Here is an 11,327-nt window from a genome sequence, read left to right as displayed (position 1 = left end):
GAGAGGACTGATGGGTGGCTTGACACCTGCAGACCAGTGGTGTAGTGGAGGGTATACACAGGTAGCCTATACGGGAAATACCAGCCTCTTTTTTGGCAGTATACCCACCTATTATCAAAAGCCACTGGAATATATAGGAGTGTATACCCACTTCCACCTTGGTAACCTACCTATGTACCTACTAGTACACCCACTTTTAACTTTCAACTAACTACACCTCTTTTAATTATCTACCTCTACACCACTACAGCAGACCGCTGTTGGAGACCAACAAACAACAAGACCTGTTGTTTTTCAGAAAGTCATTGCTGCATTTCCAGTGGCTTTTTTTGGGTGTTTTTAGCAACCTGTTGCCATATTTCCAGCGGGGATAGTGCCACAAAAAGTGTTTTTTTTTTTTTACAGAAACATCTGTGCCTTCACAGTGAGGTTTGTGCCACCAAATCAAGTGTTTTAAGCCGAAACACGATCTCTTCCATAACCAAGTATTTTTGTGCCTAAACCTAACCATACATTATCCACAGCATTGTTGAATCGTAACGTTATCTGCTACAAAATAACATACAAATGTTAAGTATGCATGCTTTGCAGAAACATACTTTGCCAACATTTATTATGGCAATGGGGTTTCATCTTCGATACAACAACCTTTTCAATAGATAGAATAATGAGTCCACACAGTTTTTCTACAGACATAATGCCAGAGTTGTTTCCAGAGCAGAGATATGGACATGCTCAGTGCATTACTCGATCTGTTGCAATGCCTTTATAGATCAATATCTTCCATTTTACACAGTTGAGTTAGATCAAATCACATAACAGGAAACAAAGTGTAGAGGTGTACTGAATGTCAGTGTTGTCCAGCAGAGGGCAGCATAGACCTGCTAGTACTAAATGCAAAGCACTGAGAGGAGCTTCATCAGTCACTGTTGAATGACATCATATAAACAATCAACTGTTCAGTCACATCTTGGTATGGCATGGTAATGGCTGGGTCCTCGTGTCACAAAACTCTCCCCATGTTGTGGCATGTTTCAGGGTTCTTAATAGAATCCCTTAAATTTGGTTCACAGTTATTTACAACCACCACAGGCCTCCAGTCAAGGGTGAAGGAAACACTTGTAGTCCTTTGAATTTTATATTTCCCCATAAGAAAATCTCAGACCTCAATCTCAGGAGTGAGGTCTATAATTAACAGAAATAATACAGTTTGTGCATTTCCTCCAAAATCCCAACAGGGGTCACTCTATGGTCGCCATAAAACTGGTAAAAAACTGGGGACAACCATCCATTGCAATCCTGTTGCGTGATGATATAAAATGCTTTACATAACTTAGATGAGTAAGGAACTATAACTAAATAATATTTCTGTGCTAATGGGAACAAGTATATTCTGGTGGTTGGCACAGAACAGGCCGAAACACACAGGCACAATCCAACAGTTAAGTTGGAATAATTATCACTATTATTATGTATAATATCATATTAAACCATACTATATTATATCAGGGGCAGTGGGTGTAACTTAATTATTTGGAATACTGGAAATTAATGCATATACAAGTAACCCCAAGACAATTGTTTGTTTATGCTGCATTGTGCTATTGTCACATGTTTCAGATCTGAGAAATCAGATAATTAAAAGTCATTAAAGTATAAAGTTAGCAAGCATGGAGTATAATGCGAGGCTGGAGGGCTCAGAGCCCTGCCTGGGCTGCTCCAATTTCTGAATATGGCCACTGGCTCTGGAAAAGGCTTTTGCTGATCCTGTCAGCTTGCTACAAAGAGTCATTCAAGACTTTGGGTTGTTTGGAGGTAAGCGAGATGATCAAAATAACCTGATCATTTGCACCAAGTTTTTTCCCGTCTGCCCAATGATATTTAACACCCTACAGTAGGGGAGACTGGAGATAGCTGTAACGTGATAGATGTAATAATTTCAATTTCTCCAATCGGGAATGAACTACGAAGTACCGTGAATCAGGTAATTCATAGTTCATTCCTTGCTCAGTTTAGTCCTTACTTCAATGTGTGAGGAAGTAACAGCCACGTTTATAAGGAAATACTTATTGAGGTAATAAGTTTTTTGTTCGTTTGTTTATTTTACTTCATTTATTTTTGTGATATCATTGCCTGCTTCATAGTTAAATAACACATTTAATATGTGTCTCTGAATACATCTGTCATAGAAGTTGTGAGTGCTAATGTTTAAACACTTAGCTGTAAGGTAAGCTAGTTCATGGCTACAAGAGTCTGGGTTTGTTGTAATATAAGAAAATGTTACAACCTATCCCAGAGTTTAACCACTGTTACTGACAGTGACTAACATACTGGCTCATCTATTCATCTGTTTTCAACTTCTCATCCGAAGCCGGGTCGTGGGGGCAGCAGGCTGAGCAAGGTATTCCAGACGTCCCTCTCCCCAGCAACGCTTTCCAGCTCCTCCTGGGGGATTCCAAGGCGTTCACAGACCAGACGAGATAGGTAATCCCTCCAGTGTGTTCTGTGTCTGCCCTGGGGCCTCCCACCAGTTGGACGTGCCTGGTACACCTCCAGCAGGAGGCGCCAAGGAGGCATCCTGATCAGATGCCCAAACCACCTCCAAGTTCCCTCAGGATGTCCGATCTCCTTACCCTATCTCTAAGGCCGAGCCCAGCCACCCTTCTGAGGAAACTCTTTTCATTTGTATCCACGACCTCATTGTTTTGGTCACTACATGGCTCATGACCGTAGGTGAGGGATGGGACATAGATGGACCAGTAAATCGAAACCTTTGCCTTCTGGCCCAGCTCTCTCTGCACCATGTCAGTCCGGCACAGTGCCAGCATCACTGCACACGCTGCACCAGACCGTCAGTCTATATCCTGCTTCATTTTACCCTCACTTGTGAACAAGACCCCGAGATACTTGAACTCCCTTGCTTGGCGCAGTAACTCACTCCCAACCCAGAGGGGGAAACTTACCGTTTTCCGGCAGAGAACCATGTCTCCAGAATTGAAGGTGCTGGCTATCATCCTGACAGCTTGACACTCCACTGCAAACTGCTCCAGTGCATGCTGGAGGTCATGGTGTGAAGAAGCCAACAGAACTACATCATCTGCAAAGAGCAGAGGTGCAATCCAGAGGTCCCCAAACCGGACCCCTTCCTCCCCCCCTGTTGAGCCTTGAGATCCTGTCCATGAATATCACAAACAGAATTGGTGACAAGGGACAACCCTGACAGAGCCCAACACACACTGAAAACGTGTTTGACTTTGTGCCAAGCATGCGGACACAGCTCTCACTTTGGTTATACAAGGACCAGATAGCTTGTTGCAGTGACCCTGGTACCCAGTATTCCCACAGTACCCCCCAGAAGACTCCCCATGGGAGGTAATCGTAAGCCTTCTCAGAGTCCACAAAGCACATGTAGACTGTATGGGCAAACTCCCATGACCCAGCTACATTTCACCAAGTTGCAATTACATAAATGTCTCAAAATGTCTCATGTATCATTGTATAATGTATACATGTATAATCAATATTGGGGAGTAACTAGTTACATAACTTGTTTCATGTAATTAAATTACAAATAATTGTAACTATAATCACTTACAGTTACTGGGGAAAATATGTAGTTAAATCACAGTTACCAGTCAAAAGGTTGGTGATTACAAAGGGGTTACATCCGAACATATTCTCTTTAGTAAAAAGTTCATATGTAGAATATAACATTTATTTTATTGCTTTGCATCTTTTTGCCTTGCAGCAATACCTCTTGGCATAGCTTATTTCTGGAAATTGTTCAGCTTTATTGCACAGTTGTTACATTTGCAACATTTGTTAATCAAATATAATAAGTTACATTGCTTTGATGAATAAATTAGAATAGTTACATTACTCATTACATTTTTAACTGGTAATCTGTAACTTATTATATATTTCAAAAGTAATCTTCCCAACACTAATCATCATCAACCATTGTTTATTCAGGGAAAATTGACTGAGCATTAAGCTCTTTTACAGCAATGCCCTGAGTTACAGTAACATTCAATGGGCTAGAAGGATACAAATATATAATTGCAATATGATACATTATACCATCCTAAAGGAAAAAAGTCATAACAAGATCTCTTCTTTGTCCAGCCTATTTGTCCTAGACATAACTGAGATTAATATAACATCATTATGAGATTTGACCATTTTCTCATACTTCTTAAATTCGGGACATGAGAAAAAGCCTTCCTCTTGTCTCAGCCTGATCCTCGTTTAGGATCTAAATATGCTCTTTTTCTTCTCTCACTGCAGTAATCTATTTGTCTCAAATAATCAGCTCTTTAGATAACAGTAAGATCTTAAAGGAAACTTGACTTGGATTATAAATGAGCTGGCACAATTTCAGGAATTTGTCTCAGTGATCAAATTCAAGTCTGAACTCTATGTTTTTTATATGTTCTCAGAGCTGCGAAACCTTCACGAAGTCTATGAGCACAGCAAAATAACTCCTGCTGATTTATTCTTTTCCTTCTTTCTCCTGAGGGGATTTAGGAGAAACAGATCAGAATTTAGTCATCTCCAAATAAGAAGCTGATTTGATGAGACAAAGAAACAACTATCGCGAGCATAATCCCTTTGGGATTATGATAAATAATACCGGAACATCGAACACACCTAGGTGTGTAGTTGAGTGACCTGTATATATAATCCGTATGGTAAATTGCAGTTGAAGAATTAAAAGACTAAAGGGCTCATTTCAAGATGCAGGATTAGTTAGTGAGCAAAACTAGGGATGCACCAAATATATTCGGCCGAATATTCCAAAAAACATACATTCGGTATTCGGTGGAATAAGTGAAAAGCAAGGCAGAATAATAGCAGCGTGTTTTGATAACGCAATCAAACTGCGTGCGGTGACGGACGGAGTAAAATGTCGGCAGTGTGGCGATATTTTACTCCGTCCATCACTGCACTCGCATTTGCGACTAAAAATAGTTTTGTTCGAGCAAAATAAATCATTCAGCACGCTGTGCGAGTACAGATTTCAACCAGCAGCAGAAACGAAAGGCGAATCCCGCCGGTTGTGGGTTGAACGGGGGTCACAGACACAGACAGGAATATATTCCTGTCAAATACGGCAGCCATAGGCTTACCGGTGACGGAGAAGTCCGGCTCCAATAATATCCTCTTCTTGGCGTCATGACTGCCCAGAAGTACCTGGACAGCCGAGCCGTGGCAGCACACAGGTATGTGACGTGTCAGAGGAGAAACGAGCCGTTCACATTTCTCTCTTTGTGGCAGGTAACGGTCCACAAACCTCTCCGCACTTTAGGGACTGTTCTTTACTTATGAAGGGACTGTTCTTTACTTATGAAGGGACTGTTCTTTATTTATGAAGGGGAGGAGGGTGGCTGGTTGATTCTTATTTTATTTATTTGTTTTATTTTGATCCCCCCTATGTTAATCACTGATTGATGCTGTTTTTGAAGTATGAATAAGTCAATAAGTAATTTATTCCACTGAAATATCATTGATGTATTATAGAAAAGTGATTTATCTTTTTATAAATGACAAAAGGCACATCTGCCTCATTTTTGCTGTGGTATCGTGATACTACTCAGAACCATGATATTTTCACTGGTATCGTATCGTGGGTCCCAATTTTGGTACCATGACAACACTAATCTGGAGGGGGTTCATCTGCAAAAACTGATGAAAAACTAAACAACGGTATTCTGTACTCGGTATTCGGCCAAGCATTTAATTTTATTCAGCTTCGGCTTCGGCCACAAATTTTCATTTCGGTGCATCCCTAAGCGAAACATGTTTTTATGCTTCTGCACCGGCAAAATGTTTTTGGGCTGTCCATCCGTCAGTCCCTCCTTCTGTCCATCCGTCTGTCCATCCCTCCTGTGTGTCCCATTCTTGTAAATACGATGTCTCAAGAATACCTTGAGGGAATTTCTTCAAAGCTGGCACTAATGTCCACTGGGACGCAACAATCAACTGATTAGATTTTGGTGGCCAAAGGTCAAATGTCAAGGTCAATGTGACCTTGCATCCATCTCATTCTCATGAAGGCAATATTTCAAGAACACTTTGAGGGAATTTCCTCAAATTTGGCACAAACGTCCACTTGGACTCAACAATGAACTGAATTTGGTGGTCCAAGGTCGAAGGTGACCGGCTCATAGAACATGATTTTGGCCATAGCTCAAGAATTGATATGCTAATTATGACAAAGTTTCACATAAATAAACAAGCTTTGTTTTGATACCTTTTTTGCACCCATTCACCCAAGTCCCTAAAAAAAGTGAATCAATTTATTTTCATTGTAATTAGAAAATGATTGGTGGGCCACCTGGCTCCCTATTGTGAGCCAGAGGGCCATAAATTGTGTACCACTGCTGATGGGAATCTGCTCAGCTAAAACACAGGATTACTTACTAATATCAGTTAAATGAGAATAATGGCCAGAAAGACAAACAGGGGACATGATCAGTTGAGCTAGATCCAATTCAAATTTGTTATGCAGGTTGTTGTTTTTTAAGCTGCATGGAGGTATCTAGGCTTGGTTGCTCAATCATAGATTTTTTTTTTCTTCAAAGCCTTCTTACATGGAGTACCCTAACTGAGCCTAAGATGCAAGCTGATCAAGAAGGCCAGCTCTATCGTGGGATGCTCTCTGGACTCTGTGCAGGTGGTGGGAGAAAGGAGGATGACAGCCAAGCTGTCATCTCTGAGGACTAATGACTCCCATCCTCTGCAGGAGGAGATAAAAGCTCTGGAGAGCTCCTTCAGTGATAGACTGATTCACCCAAAGTGTGTGAAGGAACGCTATCGCAGGTCCTTCCTGCCTGCTGCTGTCAGGCTACATAACCAGCACTGCTCACAGTAAACTGCACCATGGACACTTTACTGACACTTTATGGACACCACAGGTGTCTGCTGTTTTGCACATACAATCACTTGCACTAGATGTGCTCCCTTTATCCACTGCTCATTTTCGTTCACTGCTGCTCATTATTATTCACTTCTCATTATTATTATTATTGTTATTTATCGCTGTTTCTTGTATTTTTGTGCTTATTTTGCATGCCTAGTTTTTTAAGTTTTAAGTTTTTAAGTTTAAATTTTGAAATCTTTAATCTGACTTTTCCCCTTGACTGCTGTAACACTGGAATTTCTCAATTATGGGATCAATAAAGGTGTATCTTATCTTATCTTATGCAGTGTTGAAGTTTAAATTACAGAAAGTGCTACATTCACAGTCCTGATGACCTACTTCAGTCTAGATGGTAGCCTAACTTCTAACTTGCTTACACTGTAGAGACTATAATGTGATGGGTGAGTTAATTTTTGTATAATTATATAATTTTCTACTGTTGGGTTTTGCAAGAATTGAGCTAAGAGCAAATCATTGTTCTTCACCAGAAGCTCTAAGACCGTTAAATATCTAGAGGCTGCTTTGTTTAAATATGTTCATGTAAAAACTGAACTGAATAACCTACATTGTAGCTCGACTCGTGTGGGACGTGGTATGACACTGCTCCCAGAGCCGTACAGCAGACGGCTCTGACTGCTCCCAATCGGAAACGTGACACAGCTCTTCACCAAGGGCTCTGTCGCTACCATTTGCCAATAAACCAATCAAAGTTGTTCCGTTTTGTAATTCATGTTGACGTTTTCCCGTCTGCCCAATCAGCGAACAGAAACTGGGATAATAACACCACTCGCACGGCGCTCAGGCCACGCCCCCTCCGTGTTGCCTTTCGTTTGACAGCAAATTAAGTTTGTCGGGAGTCTACTGAACTGTGACTGTTTTAGCCTTTAAACCAGCGCATTTTTGGCTTCATTTCGACCGATACTTCTGGATTCTTCTTTAATGATGGAATAAAAGAAGTCAGCATGGTGGTGAATTCAGTGCACTGGTTTCGCAAAGGTCTGCGTTTGCACGATAATCCGGTGTTGCAGGAGGCCCTTAATGGAGCAGACACAGTGCGCTGTGTTTATATCTTGGACCCGTGGTTTGCTGGCGCCGCTAACGTGGGGATCAACCGATGGAGGTTTGTGATTTAACTTTATCTGGTGCACGCTACTTTTTATTAAACGCTGGCTGTACATGACGCATTATGTAAAGACAATCTATCAGGTCGCCATTTGTGTCATTCCTTGCCTTATATATGTGTAGCGCTTGGAGTTCGGGCTCGGGCCTCCACTCCACGTCAGTAAACTAACGCTAGCTTAAAATGGAGAGAAGGCTATGCCAAGCCCCGTAGAAGAATCCATCAAATTAATGTTGTATTGTAATGTAAACGTTATCCCCGCCGAGAAGAAGAGCATTTCTGTATAAAATCAGTAACTGAATTGTGCTCTGGTATATTCGGTATAAACATGAAATACTAACGTTAACTGTTAAACAACTTTTACAGTAGGTTAACAACAAAACTCGAGCTAGGTCTGCTGTTACAGAGAGAAACAGAACGTTATGTTGACTATCGTTCAACTTACCTGCTTGAGTTTGGTGAAAGAAACTGAAAGAAGGTCGTGGTAATAGCACGCACATCATGGCTTATAATGACATTTTATAAAAGCAAGTACTTGGTTTTGAATTTTGTACACAACGAATGGCGCGGTAGTAATGTGGGTGGGAGTGCAGAAAGTATGTCAAGTGTTCTGTTGTGTTTACCTTTGCGGCCGTCAAGCAAAGCGCCACAGGTCAGACTTGGTGAATGCGTGTTTCAGGTAACATTTACAAAGGTTAACCTTAGTACATTTCTGTGTTAGTTTGTATTTAGATAATTAAGGAACACATTGCGAAAAACATAATATATTTGTCATACAACATGAATGACATACTGTAGGCTGTGCTGTTTTACTGACGACTAAACGATCAATGTTGAGAATGATACAACATGATGCACAGAAATGGAATTAATATATCAAGTTCACCTGAATTCTTTTGTCTGGGAGCTCTACAGATAGTTAGCCTTCTTCAAGGTGAAGTCTATGGGGATTTAGTGTAAATTGCAACCAATGGAAACTTCTTCTGGTTACAATATCTCATTGTTCAGGTTTTTTTTATAGTCTTTTCCTCCCCAAAACAAATAGACTGGGTGATTTAAAGAGGTAGAAACACTGAATAAAGCAATTTCATGTTACAAATCAATATTTATCTGATGCTGTTTTGCATGCTGGAGAGGAGAGGCTTGCCCACGACATTGCTCACCCTTTTTCTCTGATAACTGAATGTGTGCTCACCTTGTTTCTAATCCAGATGTCCATTAGGTTTTTACCGCAAGCCAAATTGTCCACAAAGGTCCCCTCCATTCCAAAACAAACTGCGATTTAAACCAGGAACAACAGTGAATCAAGCAGTTTCACGTTACAAATCAGTGTATCTTCAACGTTATTTGGCATGTTGGAGACAGGTGCCTACCACATGCCAATGTGTGCTGACGTTTTCACTCTGATGACTTAAGATCCAGACTTTCAAGAAGTTTTTACTGGGTGCTCAGTTACTGCAGAGTTCTCTTCCTCTCCAAAACAAACAGATGTGGGGATTTTTACCAATAAAAAAAACACTGAATGAAGCAGTTTCACGTTAAAAAGTCTGTGGTGGCAGATAAGCTTCTAACTACAGTGGCCAACATGAAAACAAGAGGGGCCCTATTCAGAGCCAGTGTTTGGTTTGTCCATCCTGGGCTACTGTAGAAATCTGGGTTTGGTTAGGGGTTTTAATCCATATAACATTCTTTAAACCTTGTTAATTTAGGAGGAGTTTATTGACTTGCCTGGCTCTGGCAGGGTTAGGTAGGGTTAGGGTTGGCATGGTGATCTCCATAAACAAGGACCCGAAGGTATAAACAGCCCATTCTAAGGGAACAAAAACATGACAGTTCCCATTTTCAGGTGACTGTACACTAAAGAAAACATTGTATTATATTATCCTTGTGCCATTTTGTCCCCCTAAATCCTACGCACTGAACCTTTAAGGGGGTTCTTCCACATCACTAAACACATTCGCTCACGAATCTCTGATAGTATCAAGCCATGCAGATGCTTTTATTTTCTTAGTTTGACGTATTCATATCTTAGATCTCTGCTGCCGCACCACAGACCTCACCACCAACAGTTTTCATTGGAACTACTTTTAATTTAAAGTCCCATAATGAAAAGTGCTCTGCCGGTTGACTTTTATGGAAAGACACGTAGCTGTTGAGTTTTTCCAAATGTAATTGGAAATGTAAATGTTATTTTAAAACTTTGACAAGCATATTGTACGACAAGCAGCTTTGTATTGGCGGTCCAACATTCAGAGATGGATATCTTAAAATGTGGGCAGATCAAACCAAATGTGTGCAAGCTTGATAGTGGTTTGTGAGAAAATTTGTGATTTGGTTGAACTCACCATGTAAGAGAAGCTGTAAAGCTAAAACACAGGATTCCCATCTTTATCAGCTTTGATGTTTAGTAAATATTGCATCAGTTGATCAGTTAAATGAGAAACAGATAGCGAGACAGACGGAGGACATGCTCAGTTAACTCCAATTTGGGTCTGTGCTTTAAAACCCACTCTTACCACACTGTAAATCATAGTGTTAAACTGCAAGTAAATTACATAGTCTGAAACCCTATTTGATGTCTGTATTTTAATTAATGTAGAAGTTTGAAGTATTTATTTAGGTTAAAGTCACACATTCCCTGTACTGGGTAAATATTCCCAGATGAAAAAAGAGAAAACATGGGAATCAGCCATGAAGCTATTTCCATAGTCCTCTTGTATCGTCATCAGTCATCCCACTAAGTAGAGACACAGTTTTTGTCTGAGCCACTGTTCTTTTGTTCAGTGTTGCTACAGCTCACTGTAGAACCATGAGGCTCTCAAAGACGGGATCATCGGACAGGGTCTGATTTCTAATCACCATACAAATGATGTTATCAATGGACAGCCTATATGGACTGATAGACTACACAGTTCACTTTTAACTTGCACTGTGGAACATTCTTGACACATAGACTGTAATTAGCTCTTAATAGACTACTCATCATTTCAAGTGATACTTAATTTCTGTGGAAAAAAATCATCCCCTGCAGGGTTCAACGCTAAGGTTTTTTTTCACCTGCCCGGTCAGGCAAGTTGGTCAGAGATCTACTTGCCCAAAGTCAGTTTTTACTTGCCCTATAAAAATTGTTTAATTTAAGCGGCTATCAAATAACAAAGACTGCAGTTATTTTTATGTTATGTAATCTTTATTCATACTGTATTTATTAATTAAAACAACATATGTCATGTATTGTAGCTTAATTCCTACACAAATATGACAGTGTCAGGGCTTAAAGTGAAAAAT

General features: G+C 40.4%; 1 protein-coding gene across 1 annotated transcript in view; it reads left to right on the top strand.

Annotated features, from left to right (window-relative positions):
• The first annotated feature begins 7,735 nt into the window (after nt 1–7,735).
• The window catches only part of cry2 (cryptochrome circadian regulator 2), a 36,438-nt gene continuing 32,846 nt past the window's right edge, over nt 7,736–11,327 (top strand). The window contains exon 1 of the mRNA XM_050072988.1: nt 7,736–8,042. Coding sequence (XP_049928945.1) covers nt 7,885–8,042 — 158 coding nt within the window. The 5' untranslated portion in view covers nt 7,736–7,884. The remainder of the gene's footprint in view (nt 8,043–11,327) is intronic.

Source organism: Epinephelus moara, chromosome 20 (genome assembly GCF_006386435.1).
Source record: "Epinephelus moara isolate mb chromosome 20, YSFRI_EMoa_1.0, whole genome shotgun sequence".
In the NCBI taxonomy this organism is placed as follows: Eukaryota; Metazoa; Chordata; class Actinopteri; order Perciformes; family Serranidae; genus Epinephelus; species Epinephelus moara.
The sequence above is the reverse complement of the archived record's forward strand: the minus strand, read 5'-3'. Positions and strand labels throughout refer to the sequence as shown.